General features: G+C 44.0%; 1 protein-coding gene across 2 annotated transcripts; it reads right to left on the bottom strand.

Annotated features, from left to right (window-relative positions):
- Positions 1 to 202: 202 nt before the first annotated feature.
- On the bottom strand, positions 203 to 26297 carry EDEM2 (ER degradation enhancing alpha-mannosidase like protein 2). Of its 2 annotated transcripts, XM_069496671.1 has the most exons (11): positions 26113 to 26297; positions 25772 to 25882; positions 23927 to 23966; positions 22589 to 22694; positions 18923 to 19048; positions 16744 to 16955; positions 14443 to 14584; positions 11485 to 11609; positions 7185 to 7329; positions 4137 to 4258; positions 203 to 775 (listed from the first exon to the last, which is right to left on the bottom strand). In XM_069496671.1, the coding sequence occupies exons 1-11, from the start codon at positions 26217 to 26219 to the stop codon at positions 275 to 277; spliced, it is 1737 nt and encodes a 578-aa protein (XP_069352772.1). In that variant the 5' UTR covers positions 26220 to 26297; the 3' UTR covers positions 203 to 274. The 2 variants fall into 2 exon arrangements, with proteins under 2 accessions (XP_069352772.1, XP_069352774.1); XM_069496673.1 differs by lacking the exon at positions 25772 to 25882.
- Between the last annotated feature and the right edge of the window lie 397 nt (positions 26298 to 26694).

Raw genomic sequence — 26694 nt, 5'->3', positions numbered from 1 at the left:
TATAACAACCCTGTCCTCAAAGACCCCAGAAAAGGAAGAGAGATTCAACTGTCAATCGCTGGGGCCTTTGGAGCCAGCTAACCTTGGGTTTAGCTGTTTCTCCAAGTGTATGAGGAAAAGAAACTAGAGTCACAATTGTTATTAGTCACGAACACTTTCTTTCAAAGAAATCATATGAAATAGTCTAACATGTAACCCAAACATGATAGCCAAAAGCAGATTTATTATTATAGTTTAGTCTCAAAAAAAATAAACATACAAAATCATCCAGTGGTTATGAGGAGTCTAGGAAAACCTGTCCCAGTAACGCCAACTTAGAGGTGAAGGGCTGGCTAGGGCAGCTGAGAAGTGGGACTTTCTGCTTGGCAGGCTTCTTCTCCCTCACCTTGTCATCGTTTTCAGGTGAGAAGAATGTTCCCGGCCCCGCTGGGGGTTCCCATGACCCCGAACTCACAGTCTTTTTCTGAAATCTCGACCTGTTCCGTGTGAGAGAGTAGAATTCCCTCATCAAGTCTTCCACTTCCCACTGCTCTTCCTTCAGCCTCCGGCAACAGTGCAGGGCGGCGGGGTCGATGGGGTGAGCTTCCGTGTTGAAGATGTACCCCCCGGCCCCCAGGATGCACTCCCCATAGGGGGTGATCACTGTGTCAAAGGTGGAGCCATTGTTGTGGATGAAGTTGGTCGGATCGAACAGCAGGTAGAGGTATTTCACAGTCTCGGCCAGGAAGAACGACTCCATGCGGTTGTCCAGCTTGTGGTCTCGCAGATCTTTGATCTGCCACGTGGGAGAAGGAAGCAAGTCAGAGCAGCATCGCAGTTTGGGAGTAAGGGTCAGGCGACCCTCATCCTAATTCCTGCTCTGCCACCAAGAAGTTGAGGATCTTTGGGCAAATCATTTAACTTTTCAGAGCTGCACTCTGTTCCAAACCACCACCGTCTCTCACCTGGATTATCACGACAGCTTCCAACTGGGCTTCTGGCTTCCATCCTTAACCCTACAGTATATTTATACCATATGTCTCACCTGTCACTTCTTTACTCCAAACTCCCTGTTGACACTCCATCTCACACAGGCTAAAATCACAAGTCCTTACTGTGGACTGCTAGATCCAGCCCTCATCTGTCACCCCTCTACTCCTCCTTCTTGCAGCTCTGGGCATGTGCCCCTCTGTTTCTTGAGTTAACACATACACTCCCACCCCAGGTTCCTTGTATTTATTCTTCTTTCAGCCTGGAGCACTCTTCCCCCAGACGTCCTCATAGCTTGCTCCCTCTCTTCCTGCAGATCTCTGCTCAAATGCTGTTTCATCAGAAAGGTCCCTACGGACCTTCCTACGTGAGTGACAATCTCTTATCTGTAACTATAGACTTAATCATCCCTTCTAATGATGGCAGAGTTTTCCATTGTAGAAATGTATCATCATTGACTTAGCTAATCCTCCCTGGATGGGCATTAATGTGGATACTAAGTTTTTGCTATTGCAAACAGCTAATAAGGAGTCTTATTTAGAAAATTTCAACTGAGTATACAGGCATGGATGAGCAAGACTACTTGCTAGAACCATTTAGCCTAGGTTCTCAAAATTAGCAATACATTTCTAAAGAAAACTAATTCTCAGTGGACATCTATCTTACACAAAAAATGTGACTCAAATATGGACTTGACATTATCAGAATTATTACTCTCTTGCCCTGTTTGGCAAAGGTCAGGCGCCTATTCCCATAATTCACCTTGGAAGACCTCCAAAGGGCTTCATTTTTGTGGAAATAAGTCTAGCATTCCTAAGAAGGCCCCAATGGGCTTTGCATAGAATATAACATATTTGAAACCAAAACATCATTGCTTTATTTTTCCCCTACACATATAGGTCTTCTCTTTTAAAATATATATCTAAATTTTATCTACATTTTACTTAATATACATTATATATACATTACAAAATGTTGCAAAAGCAATTTTTTATGTTTTGAAAAATCTCATGCCCCAACACAAACTCTGTAGGCTTTTCAGGGCATTTTCTTTCTTTTTTTTTTTTTTTTAATTAATTTATTTATTTATTTATTTTTTTGAGACAGAGTCTCACTCTGTTGCCCAGGTTAGAGTGAGTGCCGTGGCGTCAGCCTAGCTCACAGCAACCTCAAACTCCTGAGCTCAAGCTATCCTCCTGTCTCAGCCTCCCGAGTAGCTGGGACTACAGGCATGCGCCACCATGCCCGGCTAATTTTTTCTATATATATTTTTAGCTGTCCATATAATTTCTTTCTATTTTTAGTAGAGGTGGGGTCTCGCTCTTGCTCAGGCTGGTCTCGAACTCCTGAGCTCAAACGATCCGCCCACCTCGGCCTCCCAGAGTGCTAGGATTACAGGCGTGAGCCACCGCGCCCGGCCTTTTTCAGGGCATTTTCTTCCAGACTATTTTCTGGGTTTGTTTTGTTTGTTTGTTTTTTTTTTTTTTCTTTTTAGAAAGAGTTTTTGCTCTGTCACCCCGGCTAGAGTACAGTGGCATCAGGATAGCTCACTGCAGCCTCAAACTCTTGGACTCAAGCAATCTTCCTGCCTCAGCCTCCTGAGTAGCTGAGGCATGCGCCACTATGACCAGCTAATTCTTCTATTTTTAGTAGAGCCAAGGTTTCACTCTTGCTCCAGCTGGTCTTCAACTGCTGACCTCAAGAGATCCTCCGACCTCGGCCTCCCAGAGTGCTAGGATTACAGGCATGAGCCACCACACCCAGCCCAGACCATTTTTCTTATACGTCTGGTTTTTATGTGTCTGTAATGGTTGTTTATTTATATCTTGCCTGCTTGGGTTCTATAAGGATGTGAGATGGCTCTCACCCATTTTCTGGTTTTTTGTTTGTTTTTGTAGAGACAGGGTCTTGCTATGTTGCCCAGGCTGTTCTTAAACTCCTGGCCTCAAGGGATCCTCCTGCCTCAGCCTCCCAAAGTGCTGGGATTACAGGCATGAGCCACTGGCCGGCTCTTACTCTTTTTTTTTCTTTTTTTTTTTTGAGACAGAGTCTTGCTCTGTTGCCCAGGCTAGAGTACCGTGGCATCAGCCTAGCTCACAGCAACCTCAAAGTCCTGGGCTCAAGCAATCCTCCTGCCTCAGCCTCCCAAGTAGCTGGGACTACAAGCATGCACCACCATGCCTGGCTAATTTTTTCTATATATATTTTTAGTTGTCCATATAATTTCTTTCTATTTTTAGTAGAGACGGGGGTCTTGCTCTTGCTCAGGCTGGTCTCGAACTCCTGAGCTCAAACGATCCACCCGCCTTGGCCTCCCAAATGCTAGGATTATAGGCCTGAGCCACCATGCCCGGCCCGGCTCTTATTCTTAACCCTTTCAATCTATTCTCTACAGCAGCCAGAGTGATCTTTCTAAAATACAAATCAGATTGTGTCATTGCTGTGCTGTAAATCCTACCAAGGCTTCTCATTCCAAGCAGAATGAAATCCCAACTCCTACACGGCTTACAGAAGCCCTACGTGGTCTAGCCCCTGCCTATCTCTGGGAACTTATCTGTTCCCCCTTTCCTCCTGCTTACTCCACTCTGGCCACAGCGGGCTTTCTGTCTCCCAGATACACATTCATCATTTTTCCTACTAAAATGTAAGTTCCATGAGAGCAGGTGCTTGGTCTTTCTTCACGACTATAACCCTGGGGCCTAGCATGGCACCTGGCATGTGAAAGACATTCAATAAACACCTGTGAGACCAGTAGGACTGTTGTGTTAAGGAGCCCCAGGTTTGAAAACAGGGTTGTGGGACTCTGCATTTCCCTTCTTAAAGTCCATTTTATAAGCCCTCTCACAAAACTGTTCATAAAACTCACCCCTGAGAAGTCACCTATTCAGACAGACAAAGGATCTCTGATGCAGAGGAAGGCCAAGGGCCTGGGGTCAAGACCCCTGGGAACTAATCCTAGCTCCACCTCCACTAGCTGTGTGACCTTTAGCAAAGCTCTTAAATTCTCTGTTCTTTAGTTCCCCCCTCTATAAAATAAAGGGGTTATGTACAACTCCAAGGTCCCCTCTAGTGCTATATTCTAGAATTCCCAAAGCTCCATCCTTGATAAGGCTCTTTAGCAGCAAGGGGAGACACTTCCCAATTCTTGGGCCCAGGCAAACACTTACTGTCGCAAATCCGCACTCCACCTTGCTGATTTTTTCAATGGATTCCACCGCATCTCTTCCGAGTTCTAAGAGGGTGGGATCCCCCGTGGCCCGGTAGAGGTACATCGCACTCTCAATGAGTTCTGCAAAGTCCAAAGCAGACCCTCCTCACCCAGTGGCTACACAGGATGGCTTGGGGCCCACTTGGGAGTGAGGGACTCCTCCCCCCGACACCTTGTCCACAGGGTCTCAACTAGGAGGAACATGGGATAGCTCCAATGCAGAGTTTTCAAAGCCAATGTCCCCATACCTGAAGCTCAGTGGAGACCAGCTTTAAGGCTGACCAGAGACTCCCACCCAAAGGTAGAGAAGGACGGCCAGGCTCCAGGACAGAGAAGGTGGCAGAGGCTGCTGCCTATTTCCCAATATCTGTTCCCTCCTTCCTTAGTAGCAGTGTCCCTTCCTTCAGCCATGCTCATGGCTGCCTAGACTTAACAACTGCTCCCCGCAGCCGGGTGGGATTAAGGACACTACAGACAGCCATATAAGCCCAGAACACGAGAGAGAAATAAATTTCTCTCTTAATTAAGCTACTAATTTTTTTCTGTCACCCACAGTCTAACCTAATCCTAAAACTTAAAAAGAAGAGTATGAACCTGTCATGCAAAGGCTCTTTTTGAGATGGGAATGGACAAAAAGATGAAGGTTAAGATATCAGAGAACCAACCCTGAATCTAACAAACATGCAGTCATCTGTTCCCTGTGCCCAGAATAACGTGACGTCTTGCCCTATGTTATGCCACGACTGGAATCTGATGTTCTGACGTGGCCTTATCTAAAGATGAGTATTAGCAAACGGGAGTGGGTCCGGATGAGAGTATTTATTCTGGAGATAAGGAGAACCAGGGAAATGTGCTCACTGCTCTCAAATACCTAAAGAACGGTTATGGGAAAGACAGAGTTGACTGGGGTGGCCTCACAGTGGGTGGAAGCTACAGCTCAATGTGCATTTCGACTTCTTCACCCGTCTTTTCTCAGAAGGGAAAGAATCCTTCTTCCCTCCCTATGTCAACATCTCCCATGGAACTTCTCCTGTCCTGTTTCCTCCTGGCTTTGGTCAGCACTTTTCTCTCCCTTCTGACTTATTACTGCAAATTCCAGTTCTGACTTCAGAGCGAAAGTCTCTGCTACTTCCCTAATTCTCTCCTACTTCCCCCTCCCCTCAGCCCGCAGGCCTCTGGACAACGGCTGATCTAACTGCTCCTATGCTAAGATGCAGCCTGGGGCACACTTACTGGCAGACGGACACACACTGTGTGTGTTCAAAGGCGGAAAAGACAGTGCACTCGTGAGAGGTCCCCACTTCTGCTTCTAGCAGCTGGTGGGGTCAGCGTCCCCAGGGCCAGTCATCTTCTTTCTCTTCCTCACACACAGGCCTCCTAATTATGCGAGTTACTGTTTTACTTTTCTGTACATCTGGCCAACTCTCTAGAGGAAGTTGACAGCTCAAGATTTAGATTTAGACTTAGGGGGAAGTAAAGGCTCTCAGAAACCTTTTTATCTTTTAGGGACAGGGTCTCACTCTGTCACCCAGGCTGGAATGCAGTGGCGTCATCATAGCTCACTGCAGTCTTGAACTCCTGGGCTGAAGCAATATTCCTGCCTCAGCCTCCTGCGCAGCTGGGACTGCAGACACACACCACCACACCCAGCTCCTCAGAGGCCTTAGGCAAAGCTCCGTGCTCCGACTCTGCTGCCAGGAGCCATGTGCTAAAGTATAAGGCACTGGCCAATCCAGTGGCAGAGTAGTACCTTGTCTCCTGTTTTATTGTTTTGGGATAGGAAGGGTGGCTGGACTAAGGCACTCCCGGATTCCTGACGGTGGTGCCTTACTTGCCACTAATGCCTTCCTGCCAGCCTGTCCTGCAAATGGAAGAGGTTGCCTCTGCAAGTAGCAATCTCCCTGTCACGGGTGGTAACTAAGCACAGACTAGATAACCACTTGACAGGGCTAGTACAGGAGGATTTCAATTAGAAGACTTCTCCGTTTTCCTTTAATCCTGAGATTGTGCAAGCCTATGTCTTACATTTAGTCCGAAACTCTGATCTTCATTTTATCTACTGGTAACACTAGATACGATCCCTTCTCGGAGTTTCTCTTTAAATAAAAGTGCCATGAGAACAAATGCACGGGGACTGCCAAGAACAGCAGCCTCTAAGGAGTCATAGTGACTAATTAGCTCTCTATGCCTGCTGTTTCACTCCCTCTCCTGTCCCCCTCCTAGATTATTCCTTGAATAATCGCTAAAGCTAGAGGAGGAAGGAAACGGGGTAGAGGACAGCAGGATGGGCAGAAGCCACCAGGAAGGCCTGTCCCACAGTCAAAGGGCAATTCAGGTGGGAAGGTGGAAATTGTCTAAGACAATGGCACCCTGACCTATTTTGGGGTGGGGGATGACTGAGTGTGCTGACTAAGCTTCCTTCCCCCTTGTCCCTTCCCCTCCTCACAACTTTTAACTTTCCTAAAGTGAATCAGAGGACATCAGAGTTGGAAAGGAACTTCTGACAGTACCTAGTGTGTCGTCCCTTTCTTGATTCTGAGCTGCAAACGGGGAGGAGGATGAGACTGATTCCTAAGGTCCGTCCCAAAGTTCTAACATTCCATACTAGAGAAGCATAATTTATCTTTCCCACGGACTTAGGAAGTTTGCTCATACTTCTGAAACCCCGATGGCAGGAGCTCAGGAGTCAACCTGACTCTTTCTCTCCTCTCTCACTTCCCAATTTGAAATAGCCGACGATGCAGTTAGGAGACCTGGGTTCCAGTCCTGGCTCCCGTACTTGACAGCCTTGGACAAGCCATTTCAACCCACTTGGCCTCGGTTTCCACATCTAAAATTATGGGTATAATGAATTCCTTGTAGGAAAACCATCCAGAGCCCAGGGAAGGATCAGATGGGAAAAAATGGACTTGTGAGCAGCTGTGGAGCACGAAGCCTTGTAGAGACGTGAGGGTTTGGGGTTTGAGGAACTACAGCCTGTGCGCTGCTGGAGCGCGATGCTGCTTACCTGGCCGAAGCGGGTAGCCCTCTCGCTTCTCCACTGTGTATCCCTGAGGAATGTTGTAGAATTCCGGGAGCCCCCCAAACTGCTTCCATACGGTGTAGTAGTTGAGGAAGGTCCTCATGGCATTGTCAATGTCTCCAATCAGGCTCTGTGGGAGACAAGTGGCTGTCAGGCAGGCAGACACCAGGCACAAAAACTCACAGACAACCTCAGGGAAGACACAAAGCCTTTGGAGCCAAGAAACCTTCAGTCAGACCCTGGTCTGCCTTTACTAACTCCATGGCCCTCCGCCAGACACTTGGCTTCTCTGAGCCTCATCTATAAAGTGTCAAATACAATACCTACCTCATACCTTGTTGGAAGGAACAGAAATTGTATCTCTGGACCTTCACAGTCAATGTTAGCTACTAACGGTTTTTGAATTCAGCCAGTCAGTTCAAAATGGGAAGAATAGGGAAAAGGCTGACAATGCTTAGTCTCATTCCCACCCTACACCCCCAACAGACAACCATTTTCATTAGATTCTTGCATAATCTTTCAGTTTCTTTATGCAAATATAAGCAAAAATGAGTATATATTATTTTCTCTGCACTAAAAATAGCCTATTAAATATACTGTTTTGCACTTTCCTTTATGCATTTAACAATATCCTATTTTTTCACATAAGTACACAGAGAGCTCCCTCTTCCTATTTACGCAGTTACATAGCATTCCGTTGCTCAGACTGTAATTTAATCAGTTCCCTATTAATAGTTATTTGGCTTGGTTCCAACCATAGAGGCTATAATAAATAACCCCGTACGTATGTCACTTCGAACATATGCAAAGAGTATCTGGACGATAAATTGTCAGAATTAGGATTGCTGGGTCAGAGGATATATACATTTATAATTTTACTAGCTGTTGCTAAGTAGCCATCACTATGAAAATTAGCTCACAGGGAAAAAGCTGACCTTGACATCCCATTGGAAATCTCATGGATAGAACAAGCTTGACATTTCCCAAACAAAATTCTTGATTCCCTTGCTTTCCCACAAAGTTGCCCCCCTACTCTCACGGCTCTCCCTTCTTGGTAAATGTCACCACTGTCCACCCAGTTACTCTGGCCAAAAACCTGGTCATCATTCTTGACTCCTCCCTTGTTCCCCAGCCCCACATCCATTCCATCAGCTACTGCTGCTAATTCCATTTCCACATCACCAAGACTTTTCTCTCTTTCTCTCCAGAGCCACCACCTGGTCACCGGAATCTCCCATTGGGATGACCTCAGAGGCTTCCTCGCTGGTCCCACCATGCGCCCTCTTGGCCCTCCCCGAGGCAGCCAGAGTCACCGTCTCGCTACACACACCAGACCACAGTGGCTCCGCATGGGTTCAGCATGAAGTCCAGATGCCTCACCATGGCCCTTGAGGCCTTGCACAAGCTGGTCACTGCTGACCTTCCAGTGATTGGGCTTTTCCTTTCCTGGACTGTGGACACACTGCTTTTCTTTATTTCTGATAAGCGCCCACCTCTTTCCTGCCTCAGGGGCTTTACACATGCTGTTTCCTCTGCCTGGAACATCCAACGAGCCCCAACTCTTTACCCTTCAAGTATCAGCTTAAATATCACCACTTCTGAGAGGCCTCCCTGAACACCTGTCTAAAGTAGTCCCCACCCAATTTCTCCATGTCAGCCTCTTATTTGTTTCCTGCACTGCAATGCGTTATTTTACATATTTGTCTGTTTAAATTTTTCTTAGTGTCTCCTCTTCTATAAACTTCCCGAGGGCAGGGCCAAGGACCCAGAAGGCATTCAAATATTTTCTGAGTCCATGAATGAACCAATTTAACACCTCTAAGCCTCCTCCTTTCTTCATCTATGAAAAAAAATCCATCTGAGCATGTTGTGATGATTCCATGTAAAGTATCTGGTACATAAATTATTCTTTCATCTCATGAATTTAATTGATTTATCACCTTTGTGTGTCAGACAACTACCAGGCCCTAAGTTGATGTTTAATAAATGTTAGCTATTAGTGTTGTTATAACCTCACAGGGAAATAACCCAGGAGCCCTAGGAAAAAGTGCCATGCACGGAGCACACCCATTCCAGACAAACTGTGATGGAAGCTTTCATTATCAAACCCTCTCTCTTTCTTATTTTTTTATTTTTATTTTAGGAAATATGGAAAATAACGGCATAAAAAAGCCCCCTTTAAACCTACCACCCAGATATAATAGCTCTGATATCTGCTATTCCAATGTTTATTTCAAGTGATTTTTTTTTTAAAAAACATACAAGAATAAAAAGATAAATATCTTCTTAATCTTATACTATCAGACATCTACTATATGACTTTGTTTTCTTCTGTTCTTTAACATACAAATCCAAAATTTTATAGAGTTGTAATGCATATGTATGTACGATAATGGGTATTTAATGGGTATTTTTTGTTGTTAAGTCTACTTAATCAAATTTTTTAAAAATTTAATTATCACTAATTCCTCACTATAGTCCAATAGCAATCTTCATTCCTTCATGTTGCCTTGATTATTGTTCACCACTTCTTCATGTAACAAATAAGTTTGCACATTAGTTCTATTTATTTATTTTTGAGACCTGTTGCCCAGGTTAGAGTACAGTAGCGTCATCCTAGCTCATTGCAAGCTCAAACTCCCAAGCTCAAGCGATCCTCCTGCCTCAGCCTCCCGAGTAGCTGGGACTACAGGTGTGTGCCACCACCCCTGGCTAATTTTTCTATTTTTTGTGGAGATGGGGGTGGGGAGGTGTCTCAATCTTGCTCAGGCTGGTCTTGAACTCCTGATCTCAAGCGATCCTCCCGCCTCGGCCTCCCAGAGTGCTAGGATTACAGTGAGCCACTGTGCCTGGCCTTAGTTCATTTTTAAATTAAAGTTATCTAATAATCCATTCCATCAAAATACAATCATTTATTTGTTCCTCTGTTATTAGACATTTGGATCATTTCTGGTTTTTCTTTGTCATCAAGTTTGCCACAGGGTAATTTGTATATAAGTTGCATCTTTCCCTCTTGAATTACTCTCTTGGGGAACATGCATGGAAATGGAATTAAGCAGGGTCGGGGTATGATCAGTTCTATTATATGATGGAGTTGTACAAGGCCGGGTGTGCTAGCTTTCACGCCTGTTACCCTAGCACTCTGGGAGGCAGAGGTGGGAGGATTCCTTGAGGTCAGGAGTTTGAAGTTGCAGTGAGCTAGGCTGACACCACTGTACTCTGGCCCTGGGTGACAGAGTGAGACTTTGTCTTAAAAAATAAAAAAATAAAAGGTAAAAAATTGATCTATATGTACAATACCAATAAAGAATAATCTCCAAGATATAGTCAGTGAAGAAAAAGGTGCCAAAGAATATGTTCCCATCTAAGTAAATAAAAAATGGGGATATCAATGTACACATGTTTATTATATTAATATTTATTGGCATTCTAGAAAGATATGCAGAAAACTGATAGTAGCAGGTGGACTGGGAAGAGGGTCAGAGGGTGGAGGCTTAAGATTTACTTTTCACCGTATTCCTTTCTTTGCTTTGAAAATTTACTACCACCCACATTTATTACCTTTTCTTAAAATTAAAAAAAAAAAAAACACCTAGATTACAAAAACATTTTGGTCCTTGTAATATTTTGGAACACCTAGAGGTTAGATGAGACAGGCTCTAAGATCCCTTCCAGCTCCTACTCTTTCAGGCAGATCATGTCATGGAAAAAGTAACGATGGCAGCAGAGCAGCCCGGGCCATTGACCGCCCTCTTCACACCCGCTGTTGAGAAGGAGATTGGACAGAAACGCACAGTAGACAAACAGCTGTTGCCAGGGCTGCCTAGCCTGGAAAGATGCTTTATTTTAAGTAGTACAATATTCCATGGCAAACTGGAAGCTCGGTTCCTGAAACCTTAAAGCTCCCCTTGGAAAATTCAGTTTGGCAGAATCTGAATGCCTTTTTTTTTTTTTTCTTGGAGACAGAGTCTCACTCACTCTGTCGCTCCAGCTAGAGTGCAGTGGTGTCATCATAGCTCACAGCAACCTCAAACTCCTGGCTTAAGCGATCCTCCTGCCTCAGCCTCCCAGGTAGCTGAGACTACAGGCATGTGCTATTGCGCCCAGCCTAGTTTGGTAGTATCTTAAATTTGCCTAATTCACTCTAGGTCTCTCTTCCATCCCCAATCCACCCCTCCAAAAAAAGTACTCAAGCAACTAAAGTACCTTATTTGACTTGTACAACAGAATGAGCTTACTTTGTCAGTTCCATAGAAAAATGGTCACCCCCTTTGATCTTCCCTACCTGAAGACCAGGCCAGTAGGCCTCCAAGGACTGGAAGACTGGCATGGACACAGTCCCCTTGTACATCTGCACCCACAGGTACCAGTCATCGAAGCGGGTGTAATTCCGAATGGCTTTGTTGTACTCTGGAGTGGAGAGATAGGATAATGGACACGTGAATGATCAGGGAGACAAAACGCAGGCCTTGACAGCAGAAGCAAAGACTTAGACTTTTGAAAGATCATCCTATGATGGCCTAGCCTCAAAGCAGACTAGGATGCAATGAGGCAAGCAGATGAAAGTAGCATGGGTTCTACAATCAAACTTCCAGGCCCAAATTCCAGCCCTGGCTTTACAATTTGCTAGCTGTGACCCAGAGCAAGTTTTTCCCCCTAATCCTCAGTCCTATTATCTGTCAAATGGAGAAAGTAATGTTATATCTCTTGTGGGATTGTTCAGTTATTTATTTATTCAACAAATGTTTGCTGAGCACCTACTAGGTGCCAGGCACCTATGAGGTAGTAAACAAGACAAAAATCTAGCCCCTCATAAAGCTTACATTCTAGTAGGAACTGGAATTTATACTTCATACCTCTTCCCTAGATTGTAAATCCATGAGGGCAGGGACTTTGTTTAGTTCATTCCAGAATCCCCAACACTAGGACAATGCATAATAAATATGCACAAAAAATATTAGCTGAATGAACAAAGTACAAAATACACATGCAAATAAATAAGATAATCTTACATAGTGTTGTAAGGATTAAATGAAACACAGTGTTTGGCACATCAATGGTATTAAACAAATATTTACTGAATAACTGAATAGTACAGTAGTCCCCCTTATTCTCGGGGGATATATTCCAAGACCCCCAGTGGACGTCTGAAACCCTGATTAGTACTGAACGCTATGTATACTGTCATGCACCACATAACAACATGTTGGTCAACAAGAAACTGCACAGATGACGGTGGTCCTACATGATTATAACAGAGCTGAAAAATTCTATGCATAGTGACATCATAGGTGTTGTAACTTCATTGCACAATTCATTACTCACATGTCTGTGGTGATGCTAGTGTAAACAAACCTACTGCCCTGCCAATCATATAAATGTATAGCATATACAATTATGTACAGTATGTAATACTTAATAATGATAATAGAAAGCTATATTACCGGTTTATGTTTTTTTTAAACTACACAAGACTTTTTATTGTTATTTTGGAGTATACCCCTTCTATTTATTTAAAAAAAAAAAAAGTTAACTGTGAAACAACCTTAGGAAAGAGGCATTCCAGAAGAGGCATCGTTATCATGGGAGATGACAGCTCTGTGCACGCCCCCGAAGACCTTCCAGTGGGCTAAGATGTGGAGGTGAGAGACAGTGATATTGATAAACCTGACCCTGTGTAGGCCTAGGCTAATGTGTGTATTTGTGTCTTACTTTTTAACAAAAAAGTTTAAAAGGTAAAAACTTAAAAAATAAAAAATGTAAATAGAAAAAGGCTTATAGAATAAGAGTATAAAGAAAATATTTTTGTATAGCTATACAATGTGTTTGTGCTTTAAGCTAAGCGTTATCACAAAAGAGTCAAAAAGTTTAAAAAAAAAATCAAACAAGTTATAAAGTAAAAAAGTTACAGTAAGCTAAGGTTAATTTATTAGCGAAGAAAGAAAAATAGTTTTTAATAAATTTAGTATATAGCCTCAGTGTGCAGGGTTTACAAAGTCTACAGTAGTGTATACTAATGTCCTGGGCCTTCCCATTCACTCACTGACTCACCCAGAGCAACTTCCAGTCCTGCAAACCGCATTCGTGGTAAGTGCCCTCTATAGGTGTACCATTTTTTATATTTTAAACCATATTTTTACTGTCCCTTTTCTGTGTTTAGATATGTCTAGACATACAAACACTTACCGTCGTGTTACAATTGCCAGCAGTATTCCATACAGCACTTCTGTACAGGTCTGTAGCCTGGCAGCCACAGGACACAGCCCAGGTGTGTCGCAGGCTATGCCAGCTAGGTTTGTGTAAGTGCACTCAGTGACATTCACACGAGGACGAAATCGCCTAACACTGCACTTCTCAGAACGTATCCCTGTCGTTAAGCAACACATGACTGTACTGTCTTTTCCTATATACACATACCTATGATAAAGTTTACTGTATAAATTAGGCATAGTAAGAGATTAACAACAATAGCTAATAATAAAATAGAACAATTATATAACAATATACTGTGATAAAAGTTATGCGGATGTGGTCTCTCTCTCCCTCGAAATATCTCATTGGACTATACTCAGTTATTTTTGGACCTTGGTTACCTGCAGGTAACCGAAACCATGGAAAGTGACACTGCAGATAAGAGGGACTACTGTAGCCATAACAACGGTCATCATTTGGTGCCCAGCAGTTCCTCAGTATTGCTAGCGTCTAAGGGCCTGGCGGGTAAGATGCATTTATCCAACAGGCATTACTCCATTACCTACCTCGGGCAAAGCACTGCGGGAAACACAAGGATGAACGAGGCATGGATTCTGCACTCATTTGGTAAAGCTGTAACTGTTGAAGGCCCTAAATTCTGAGGAAGGATCAAGCTATTTCCTGGGCATGGTGACATTTAATGGGGCTTTGAAGAGTGAATAGAATTTGGACACAGGAAAAAAGGTATCATAGGCAAAGAAAACACCAAGTGCAAGGGCCAGGAGATAAGAAATCCAGAGCCACGCACAGGGAGGCTCCTGCAGGAAGGCATGGAGATGTACAGTGGGCAGCAAGTGGGCAGTGTGTCCATAATGGCTTTGAATGCAGACTTAGGCATTCAGAATTGATTCTGTAGACACTTGGGAGCCATCGAAAGTTCATAAACATCTCGTTCTTTTGATGTGGGAAAAAAAAAAAAAGAAAGTTCATAAACAACTACACATCAACAGCAAAACTCATGGGGAAAGCTCCCTTACCCTGCCCTTTTTACCTAGGAACATAGCCATGAGCTTCTTATCCTGCAGCAGGATGGCTCCCTTCACCAGGTACTCAAAGTAGGAGTCCACGCCAGCCCCGATGCCTGCGTCCTGGGCCACCCACTTGCCAGTGAGCACATCGATGTGGTTGCCGACCTAGGAGAGAGAAACATTGTCCCCAGGGAGAGCTCAAGGCCAAAGAAGGATCTACCTATCCCCAACTGCCCGGTGAGACGCAAAGCAGGCTCCCTAGTGCTTCTTGGGAAACCTGTAGGCGATGGGAGGGAGGGGACAAGGGCAGATCATGACCAGCCTTCCTGTGTATCTGTGTGGTAGACATGCACTCATGCACATTTATGAGGACTTAATTGTACACACTGGGCACAAAATGAAAAAGAAAAATGATCTGGAGTGTTTATGCCCTGCCTAGAGTGTGAGACGGGAGATGAGAACTTGCTGTTCTGACAATCTGTCTCAGACTTCTCAGCATGTGATTCCAGTATCTAATGAAACAGGACAAACTTTACATATTTCCATAAATTCATTCAGGAAGGACACCCAAGACCCTAATAGAGCAGTTGCTTCTAAGGAGAGGAACTGGATAGCTGGGGGGACAGGGGCCCAAGGGGACTTCACCAATGTCACTGAGTCCTTTTTATGTATCCTTTGACTTTTGAACCATGTGACCGTAAAGCCTTTTTAAAATAAATTTTTAAAGATTTAAACGAAGAGATGTATTTTTCTTGTAACTTACACCCTCATGGAAGCTGAAAACTTCAACTGGTAGTCAAAGAAACAGCTCACTGTTCTGTGTTAATACCCTCAGCAAGGAAGACTGAAAGTAGTTCATTTGGAAGGAGAGTCCCTAGAAACACCACTGAAGGAGGGGGAAAGTGAGGAAAGAAAGGGAAGTCAGCTCATAAGCGGTGTGTGATCAAGCCAGTATCCACTGTGGGAACTGGAGTTCAATCCTGTTGGTGAGTGCTGGGATTCGGTGTAGACCATGAGCCTCGGAATGATCCCACCCAAGGGGTGGGGAACTGCAATATTCACCCACAAACTCCCATCAGTATCTGTCACTGGTTGACAACTGCTCGTGGGTGGCATGAAGTCCTGACTTCCAGCCAAAGGCAAGCAGAGCAGGCTCCAGGCACCAGAGAAGGCCCACAGGCAAAGAGGTCCAGGTGCCAGCAGTTGGAAGATGGGCCAGTTGCACGGAAATGATAAAGGTTGAGAGGATGTGGGCAGGGCACCAACAGAGTCAACTCCGGTTCCAGTGCTGGAGGAAAACCTGCCTGTGTTGGAATTACTGAGGGAATTACTATAGTTCTCCACAGTGGCACCTTCTTAAGGAATCTGCAAGGATTCCTCCCACAAGCTTCACTTCTTAAGTTGAATTAGCACCAGACTTTGCATAAAATGTGCCTGGACCTTAATCACTTTCAAACACAGTCTTCATAGGTCATAATGACTCAGCAAAGTTGGTATTAATACATGAATGTTACTGCTAACGTAACTGAACCAGAGAGGTTGAGTGACTTGCTCAGACTCACACAGTTTCGATGTAGCAAGGCCAGGGCTTGAACCTAGTTCTGACTAAATCCAGCGTTATTTCCTGGATACCTTTGGCTCAACTACTGTTAGTCTCATTGGATCACCCTGCTTAGGAGCTGAAATCAACCTTAGAGATCATCTGGTCCAAAGTGTGTTCAATTTCCACAGGTCACAGGTATTGGAGGAGAAAGGGAAGCTCTGGGGTCACGTAAGTTTGGGAAATGTTGAGCTAAGCAAAGTTAAATAGATTTCTTTACTACGGCATTTCATAACCTTTATTCTGCTCATGTTCATTGTAACTCTCCAAAAAAAGGATACTGTATATACTATTCCCCTAACTTAACTGGCCAGGAATCACTTTTCCATGGAATATCCATTCAACATCTCTCAGAACACAGTTTTACGAATACGGACAGATACTAAAAATGAAAGCCAGATGAACTGATGACCTGAGATCACTGAGTCAGAGTCAGGGGCACGAAGTATATGACCCCCTCTCTAGAAATCAGAGACTCTCAAGGGGTCAAAGCTTAACACAACCCCTAATCCCTCCCAGAAAATGTGCTCTCATGTTCCCTTCCCCTCTGAACTGGGGGCTTGGTCTGCTTTCAGTGTCCTGAGCCCAAATCCTGGACCACTCCCAAGGTCACCCTAAGATTCCCTTGGCTCCATTGCAACTTCTTGCTCAGAGCCCTGGGCCTCGTAAGCGGGGGTGAAGGTGGCAAACTTGACTCAAACAGGAAGGGCGGCCGCCAACCTACCAGCCCAATATCTGATCGGCTCTCCCAGAGGCGCATCAGGGCCACTCTGGCCACGTCTTCAAACACGGGGTCACCAGTGAGGCTGCTCAGGGTGGCAAATTCCACAATGAAGGTCCCAATCCCTGCCGTACATGTGACAGGGGTCTCTCCTGGGTTCACGCCGTGAAGCAAGTTCACCGTTCCATATGGCATGCCAGTGGGGGTCTGAAAGGCTGAACAATCAAAAAATTACGACCCCAGACAGGAGCGGGGAGGTAGGAATAGTTTCGATACAGACCCAAAGCCTGAGACCTTAGCCAGAACTTCTCTCTTCTTCTCCCGGGTGATCTGCTAGAGTCTGAGCCAGAGAAGGATAAATGTCATACCTGGAGCAGCCACCTCACTCAGAGGCTGTCAAACACGACTCACACAGCCCTCAGGCTCCCGCCTGTGGTGCGGGGTCAAGGAGTAGGCTGTGCTCCAGGTTGTCACACTGTGCACACACACTCACTTTAGCTACCTCTACTTCTTTCACACCGTGCCTTTGGAGGCCAGGCAGGTGACTTCGTGTGAAGCAGGCTGGTTGTAAGCTCAAGGAGCGGTGAGGCCCGTGGCACACTGATGAGAGCATGCCCCACGTGGAGCCATTCACAGGTTTTTAAAAACACCACTGTGGCCAAACGAAACTTATCTGCAGACCCTAAACAGTCCCAGAGGAGCCAGGCTGAGACCCCTGATTTAAACATCAAGTTTAGTGGCTAAGTTATTTAAAAAAGAAAAACAAAATAGGATACAAACCACTAAACCCCTGATAGAGCCCAACCCTCGATTTACAGGTAGGGAAAATCATGCCTGTAAAGAAATGATTCAGCCAAAGGTCACACAGAGAAAGTCAAACGGAGCTGGGATGGGAACGCCTGCCTTGCGGCCACCCTGAACCCCTGCCCAGTGTTCTGCCCACCCCACCCTCTTGCCTTCTGATTCAAGACAAGAACTGGACAGCCAGCCAGGGGCAGAGATTTCCTCTCCAGGCAAAAGGTCAAACAACTCCAGAGGAGCCTGTGCGTCACCAAATTGTGAATAAAGTTTGTCCAAACTTCCAAAACCACAGGGTCGAGCAACTTTATCCTCTAGAGCCAAGAAACTTGCTCTCTGGCAGGCACTGGTGAGTGGCAAGTGAGGAGAATGCAAGCCACAACCAAGAAGGGCTCTAAGGAATATTTCAGAAAAGTCAGGCAGTATTAAAAAAAAGGGGGGGAGTGACAAAATCCCATTTTTTGACCTTTTCTTAAATAACCAAAAAAATAAATAAATGAAAGAAGGAGCAACCAGGCTGAGTTTCCACTAGGGATGAGTCATACAGGACATGATGTTTGCAAGGAGACACTCAAGCCTCGAGCCATGAGCGAGACCTGAACCAGCTCACTCGCTGTCCTCAGCTCCCCCAAGGACAAGAGGCAAGTGCCACATGACGGGATAAATATGTGAGGGGTTCGGGAGGGTGGTGGAAAGCACACAGTGACGTGTTTGGGTCTGAAAGCCCCCAGAGCCTCCACCACACCCTGCAGAGAACACAGTGTCCGGCTGATGCTACGGAGCCTGGCGTTACTGCCCCACTAGACAAAAACACCGAGGCGTGGCCTGCAGCCCTCTCATTTCAATTTGAGGTTCTCTAAGCAGTTTCTCCTTTTTACCTCATTTTAGCCTCCTCAAAACACAACATGGTAGGGAGGTGGAAATTATGACTCCTATATGATGGATGGAGAAACCCGACTGCAAAGAGGAAAAGTGGCTTCGTGGAGATGTTGGCTGGCAGAGCCAAGTCTAGCATCCAGGGCTCCTAATGCTCAAACCAAGCCTCTTCCCTGGGTCCCTGTTATTCCAGCAGTGTGTGGGCCTGGGAGGGGACAAAAGGGCTCATTCAAAATATGGGGAAAGGCCTTCTACGCGCCAGGCTGGCCCGGAGCCTGCCCCTGCAAACAGTAATGAGGTCAGCTCATCCCTCCTAGGCCACGGCCCCAGCAGGCCCTTAAAATGCCCAGGACTCTCTTGATTTCCCTGGTAGGTACCTAGGGGTAGAAACACCAAGTATTTGGGTGAGAAATACGAGGAACTAATTCAGCATTGCCACTCTCATCTCCAGCCAGGGAAGCAAGACCTACTGGACTTCATCTCTCCCCCATCTCTGTGTAGGTCTTACCTGGGAGGAGTTTTCGGGCTGCCTCCTCCGCCATCCTAAGGAGAGGTCCGGAACAGGGCCATCCAGCCTCCACTTCCAGCCCAGCCTTCTTCGACAGCAGATGAGCAGACAGGAGTCCTCCTACCACTGCAGAGGGTACAAAAAGCAACTGTCATGGTCCCAAGGACCGGTTTTTCCCTTGTGCAAATTAAACCTCAACACTCTGTTGGGGATGCTCACTGGGAAGGAGCTAGAGCCACCTAGCGAAAGAAGAGTCCCTTAATCCCACATATCTGTACAGTGTCAAGCTTACAGTTTTTTCTTTTGGTGGATCATAATAATGGCTATTTTTTTTAAGAACCTACTGTGTACCAAGCACGAGGTACTACTACCTCCTCCTCAGATGCAGATAGTGAGGTTCAGGGAGTAGAGTGACTTGCTCTGGGTCACCCATCTAGTAGGTGGTAGGGCTGGGTCTGTCTGATTCCAAAGCCCATGTTCATTCACTTTGTCACTCTGTCTCCCAATCACCTATCACACCTAGGGGGAGGAGGGAAGAGTGGTTATTACCTTCATTTTACTAATTTATCTATTGAAATTTATTATGCAATGTTTAAAACTTATAAAAAGACACAAAGGTTTTGTATCTGGAAATACGGCTAAATAGATATCCTGAATGGCCCTCTCAATGAAGACAAATGGTGAACTTGAGTTTCAGTCTTCCCCTCCTCCTGGCAGAGGGGGAGTAGGGGACAAAGGCAAGACCTGCCCCAAGTAGCAGTTTGAAAGAAGGTCCTTACATAAAGTTGGAAAAGAATTATATACTCTGCGGAAGGATGAATTAAAAATAAACCCTGCACACTGCCCCTAGTGTACAGTAAGGAAAACTGCATGCCTCAAATGTTGGTGCCAAATAAAGGGAAGAAAAACATTTTCTCTTGAGAATTAGTAACTACAAGCTGGTATTCATTAAGTTTTACTGTTTGAATGCATACTAACAGGATAGTCTAGAAAACCTTCAAACTTTGGCATAACATGGGTTTAGGTAGGTAGTGCTTACAAACACGTGGCAGAAGTAAACAAAAAATGTATCTGGAAGAATTCATCTTCAATCTAGGCCTCAATCAATCCCATAGATAAAGACTAGGAAATGAACATACAGTTAAAAAAAAAATCACAAAAGGGGGGTGGGAAAAAAAAAATCAGAAAACACACAAGGAAACAAAGCATTATAAGTAAGAATCAGCAGAAAAATAAGAGAAGAACAAGATCTACTAAAACTTCAGGTATTAAAATTATCAAACAGAATAGAAAATAATGTGTAATATGTTAAAGAAATAAAAGAGGTTGGTATATATAAGTAGAAATAAATTATAAAAATGACCAAGCATATTTATAAAAGAACCAAATAGTATTCCTAAAAATGAAAAATATAGTCACTGAAATTAAAAATTACATGGGTAGGTTTAATAGCAGATAGGATATAGCTGAAGAGAGAAGTAGTAGATTTGAAGACAGATGAAAAAAAAAATTCCAAAATGCAACACAAAGAGACAAAATATTTTTAAAGAGACTTAGAGGATGTAGTGAAAAGGTATAACATATATCCAGTTGGAGTTCTAAAAAGAGAAGAGGGAGAAAATGGGGGAAAGGTAGTATGTGGAGAACAAATAGTTAAGAACTTTCTCAAATTAAGGAATGATACCAATCTCAGACCCAAGAATCCCGAGCAAGATTATAAAAAGAAATGCACATTTAGATACATCATGGTAAAATAGCAGAATATCAAAGGAAAAAAAGATCTCAAAAGCAGCCAGAGTCCATGTAATAACAATCATTAAAGCCGGGTGATATGTACATCTAGTTCATTATATTATTTTCTCTACTTTTGTGTTTGTTTGAAGTTTTCCATTATAAAAAGATTTTTAAAGGAGGGGGCAGTCAGAGTGAAAATGAAAACAACAGATTATCTACAAACAAATAACAATCAGATTGACAGAGTACTACTTAACAATGAAACCAGAAGACAATAGAAAAATATTTCAATGTACTAAGAGAAAATAACCATCAACCTAGAACCATATGCCCACCAAAAATACCTCCCAAAAGCCAAACAAAGGCTGTAAGACAAAGACACTTTCGTGTAAACAAAAGGTGAGAAAGTTTGACTAGAACACACCTGCACTAAAGGAAATTCTAAAGCAAGTACTTGAGAGAGAAGGGCTGAGACACCTGAAGATAGTCAAAAAAGTGGTAAATACACATGTAAATCTAAAACTTCCAACCGTATAGAATAACAATTACAATGTATGGAGGATTTAAAACAAAGAACTAAAATATATAACTATAACATACATGTCAGGATGTCCTCAGAGCCAGGTTTTGTGTATTATTCAGGAAAACAAAGATTTTCATTAAATTTTGACTTTAATAAATTATGTTTGTTAAATTTGCTAGGAAAACTATAGAAAAAGTTAAAGGATAGAAAAAAAGGAAAATAGAGAAGATGAGACATATAGCACAAGATAGCACTGTAGAAATGAATGCAAATATATCAGTAATTATAATAAATGTAAATGGATTAAATCCTTCAGTTAGAAGAAAAGATTGTCAGAATGGATAAACAAAATATAATAAGGCTATTTATAAAAGATATATCTAATCATAAAACTACAGAAAGATTCAAAGTAAAGGGTAGAAAAAGATACCCTGGGCAAATGTCAACCAAAAGAAAGCTGGTATTAATTCTGTTCATATCAGAGATGAAGGTATGAGGATGACTTTCAATTACAGATGACAAATCGGACTCAGAAGTTGTGACACAGCAACTGCATGTCCCTCTGCTCTCTTCTCTTTTTAAAACTTTTATGTATATCTAGAATATAAGTTTTTTTGCAGAAAACATACAAAATAAGGGGTGAAAACAGAACTCTGCCATCCAGAGGTGACAGCTGTAAAGCCAGTGGCCTAGAGGTTTACTGCAAATAAGGGCTGTGGTAGCTTCACAAGAATCTTTGAAAGCCTGCTAAAAATATTAATGCCAGGACCCAACCTGGAGATCCCAATCCATTACGTTTAGGGTGGAGCCTGGACATTTGAATTTTTTAAAAGGTCCCAAATGGTTCTTATGGGCAGCCATGTTTGGAAATGTCATGCCCTAGACTTGCACATACAATAATCATTAACCACATGAGACTATTAAAATTTAAAATCATTAAAATTAAATGAAATTAAAAAATTCAGCTCCTCAGTTCCAGTAGATATATTTCAAATGCTCAATAGCCCATGTGGTCAGTGGCTACTATATTGTTCAATACAAATATAAAACATTTCCATCATTGCAGAAAATTCTATTGGATAGACAATAAGTCCCAAGAAGGCAGAAATTACATCTTTCTTGTTCACAGCTGTATGCCTAGCGCCAAATATATGTTAAATATGTAAGTAATCCTGGCATATTTCTTTCCAGTCTTTTCTCTGTCTGCTGCTCACCTTCATGTCTAAAACTGATGGGAGATCCTGGGACCTCCCCACCCCATCCTCCAGGAGGAAAGAAGAGCTCTGTCAATCACAAGTTTTAGCCAAGTGCCCTGGCAGGGTTCACAAGATCTTATTTACCACCTCTGGGTTTATACAGAGGCAACTCTACACTCTTTTCTTCCAAAGGCCCTAGAGGACAGCCCTTACCTCGAATGTTGGTTTCAAACACAGAGGCGTTCACGTCAATATCAAAGTCCACGTTGTCCTGGAGCACTTCAACCACTCTTTGGAATTCTGAGACATTCCCCAAAATCTAGAAGGAAAAGAGACCTGACAATGAGCTGTCTCAGGAACTAAAGATGCTGGATTCAGAGTCTGGGATCCTATGCTGGTGTGGCCCTCACTTATTCAACTTGAGACCTCCAGTTGTTGTCCTAGGATTGGTGACAGAATAAGAAAACACTGAGAGCTAGAAGTCACCCTTAGGCCCAATGTGAAAAGACTGGTTAAGTAAATTCCTCCATAACAATTCAAGAGTCATCCTGTACCAATTTAAATGGATACAATATACAGAATGCACAAGGAAGTCTCAGTTAGGCATCTGCAATGGATATCAGTTGTTTTAACCCTCTCTTGTCATATTTAACCTTGTGAAAATATTACAGGTTGGTTGGCCCAACACTGTTTCATTCCCAACCTTCTTTACCCCTGTAGCCTCCCAGCATAGAGGATGGAAAGGCAGATGCTTGCTTTCTCAGCTTCCTTTGCAGCTAGACGTGATTATGTTACCCAGTCAGTTCTGATCCTTGAGAAGCCTACTGGGGGCACTTCTTGGAAAGCTTCTGTTTTCCTAATAAAAAGGGTCAAATACAGCTGACATGGCTTTTACTGTCTGTGTCATTCTGCCTGGAATGAAGATTCAATTTCTGGAGCTGTGGCAGCTATGTTAGACCATGAGGTATTAAGCATGAAGAGTAAAAGCCAAAACTCTAATGATGGTAGAATGTAAAGCTACAAAGAGGCTGGGTCTCTGATGGTATAGTTGAGTAGCTGACTCAATGCTAGAAATTACCTCCAGACTTTCTTTTACTTGAGAAAATAAACCCTCTTTGTTTAAATCATCAGCCAAATACAATATTCAGACCTTTTCTTCTAATAATAGCACCCAATTTTCCCTTGAGGAATTACCATTTTCCCCACAATCACTCCTGTGGTTATCAAAGAACTTGGCCACTAGAATGGAAGCCTCTGAACACAGGAGGATGTCCAAGTCTCTGTATCCCCCACAGTTATATAAGCCTGTCACAGTTCTCTGTACTTATCAGGTCCTCTATAAATGTTTGCTAAATAAATGAACCTGAGCAAGTTGGAATTCATCGTTTTCCCCTATCTAGCTGGGCAACCAGCCTGATGCTTCAGAATCGAGAGATGAAAATAAAAGTCCTAGGAGAGGAATTCATTTTTCACCCACAGTCAAGCTGCCAGAAGAGGAAGGATGCTGGTCATACAATGGTGGAGAGGAAAAGGAATAGACAAGATACTTACCAGCAAGGTGTCCAAGGCATCAATTAGAGTCAGAGAAAAACTGTAAAAGAACAGAAACCCCAGCTGCTTAGTAAGAAAACCAAACACCAGATATTAGGGCTGCCCCAGATCAGATTCCCCCAAAACTAAGGGAGGCACAGTGATGCGTCTGCCTGTTCCACTGATAGTCACAACAGAGAAGCCACAGCAAAAATCACCAGGATCCTCTGACCCGTTTAATGCACCTGGGGGGCTGGGCTGACGTAGCTCAATTGTAATTAAACACATCACCTGTATTCTTTGGCATTCTTCTCTGCTATGGGAGGCAATATAAGATTGTAGCTAAGACCACAGGGTTTTTAGCAATTCCACATCTAGGAATTTACCCCACAGCGCACAAAGTAGTTTGAGAATGCTCATGGCATTATTGCTTAGAACAGCAAAAAGCTGAAAAGATCCACCCGTTGAAGAGTAATTGAGGTAAAAACAGTGCAAAACTATGAAGTTATGAAAGAGATTGTTAACAAGAGTTCTATGTGCTGATGGAAATATATTTAAATTATGTTGTTAGGTGAAAAAGACAAAGTGCAGAATAGGTGGCATAGTATGTCTCTATCTGCATTTCAGAAAGAGACGTATGTACTGACAGAAAGCAGATTAGCAGTTGTTAGGGCCAGTGGTGGTGGAGGGATTAACTATAGAGGGACACAAGGGAACATTTTAGAGTGACAGAAGTGTTCCGCATCTTGATTATGATGGTGGTTACTTTACACTTAAAATGAGTGCATTTCATTATACGTAAATTATACCTTTAAAAAGTTAATTTTAAAAAGGTACACATATACACATCTCTATGTATAATGGTATAAACTGAGACTATTTCTGGAAACATACACAGAAGAGTGAATGGTTGGAGTTCTTGGGTATGGGAGATATTTACTTTATTGTATATGATTTTGTACTGCTTGAATTTGCCATTTGTTTGTATATACGTTTTTCCAAACTGAAACAGAAAAACCAGCACAAGTTCTAAGTTTACTTAATTTCGTCAGTCCTTAGCATACTCATTTGTGAAACGGGGATAATGTCACTTAACTCTTAGGGGTGTTAAGAGAATCAAAGCAGATGACACAGTAAAATGCTTAGCACAGTGTCCAATCAATGCCAGCTTCAGCTAATGCAATGATTCTTCACTCAGCAAGGAACAAGACAGAGAATTCCAGCTTTCAGAGATTTTTATTCTAGTGGAAATGAGAAAAATAAACCAGTAGATAAGTGAGAATGATAGTATCAGAGTGAGAAGTGCTACAAAGAAAATAAAACAGGTGACTTGTGAGAGGGACTTAAACGGGGTGGGTGGTTAGGGAACCGAATGCTGAGGAGGTGACATATTGAGCTATGAGTGACAAGCAGCAGCCAGTGATATGAGGCTAAGGGGAGAGAGTGTTTCAGTCACAGGGAACACAAAGCTGTGAAGTTCTGGGAAAGCCACACCCCCTCCTGGACCTGTTTGCCCACCTATAAAAGAAAGGGGTTGGGTCTTCTGACTCTTGAGCCCTTCCACGATAACTTATTACTCCAGAAATTTGCCTAAGTCCGCACAACTGGTGCCTGTTACTGCTGGGGCTGAGCTCGAGCCCAGAGGTCCAGCCCACCCAGGCTAACCCAGGATTTTTTTTTTCACTGCGCGAGGCTGAGCGGATCCTGGGGGTGCTGACATGAATTGGGGGGAGTGCGGCCCTGGCTCGGCTGGGAGCTTTCCGGAACCGGTGAGGAGACTGTGAAGCCATCAGCTCCAGCTGACTCGCCCGCCTAGGACCCGATCGCCAGATCCCGGCCGCCCCCTTACCCCTCCACACGCACTACCTGCCCCAGGTGTCGTGCCCGTCACAGGTGAGAGGTCGAAGCTCATCGAAGGGAAAGGCATTCTCCAAGTAGCTGTCGTAGGCGTGGTAGAACATGGCCTTGACTCGCTCCCTGGGCCGGGGACGAGAAATAAGGCATGGGGCCAGAACACGAAACCAGGCAGGGGAAAGAACAAGAAATAGGGCGGAAAGTGGGAATCACCAGCTGATATCTGCCTGGGGCCCAGCTGCGGGGTCCGAGCGAGTCGGGGTGAGGGTCCTGGTATGGACGTAAAGGGAAGGGACCCGGTCCGCGCTTCCCATTCCCCACCTATGGAAGGGCGGGAACCTGGCCCCCTTCACCTGTAGTGGGCGGGATCGGGCGCGGTGCCGTCGGGACCCGGCGCACCATGGTGCAGGGGCAGCAGCGCGCACAGGAGGCTGAGCGGGATGAACAGCTGGAAAGGCATAGAGCTCCTGTCCTGTCACCGCCGCCGCAGCAGCAGCCACCACTGCCACCCGCTCATCCTTAGAGCTGCAAGGGGTTCTTCCGGGGATCCGCGCCACTGCGCCTGCGCGCTGAGAAATCAGCTCCTCACTTCCGGACTACAAGCCCCAGAATGCAATGGGCGGCGGAACCTGGGGAAAGAGTGTCTTGGCATGAGTAGTGTCCGAAACACAAATCAACGTGGCTTAAAGGCAGTGGCTGTTATTGCTACTGTTATTGATGTTGCAATAATAACAGCACTTATTGCATATTAAGAGTGTATGTAGCGTTTTAAATATATGATCTTAATTATTTTTTTCAACCACTTTATTAAGCATGAGGGCAGGGACCAGCAGGGATTCAATAATATTTATGGAGTGGCGTATGTGAAGACAGACGATGGATGAAAGATGAGCCTTTATCATTATCGGAGATACTGAATTCCCCAAACAAGTTCC

Source organism: Eulemur rufifrons, chromosome 20, assembly GCF_041146395.1.
Source record: "Eulemur rufifrons isolate Redbay chromosome 20, OSU_ERuf_1, whole genome shotgun sequence".
Classification (NCBI taxonomy): Eukaryota; Metazoa; Chordata; class Mammalia; order Primates; family Lemuridae; genus Eulemur; species Eulemur rufifrons.
Note: the sequence above shows the minus strand (reverse complement) of the source record. Positions and strands in the feature narration are given on the sequence as shown.

Excerpts from the sequence above, each read along its gene's own strand:
- EDEM2 (XM_069496671.1), bottom strand. The coding sequence starts at position 26,219 with ATGCCTTTCCAGCTGTTCATCCCGCTCAGCCTCCTGTGCGCGCTGCTG. Across the intron at positions 23,967-25,771 it reads GGGCACGACACCTGGGGCAG|TTTTTCTCTGACTCTAATTG; the intron begins GTAGTGCGTGTG and ends GTTCTTTTACAG. Across the intron at positions 16,956-18,922 it reads AGCCCGAAAACTCCTCCCAG|CCTTTCAGACCCCCACTGGC; the intron begins GTAAGACCTACA and ends TTGATTGTTCAG.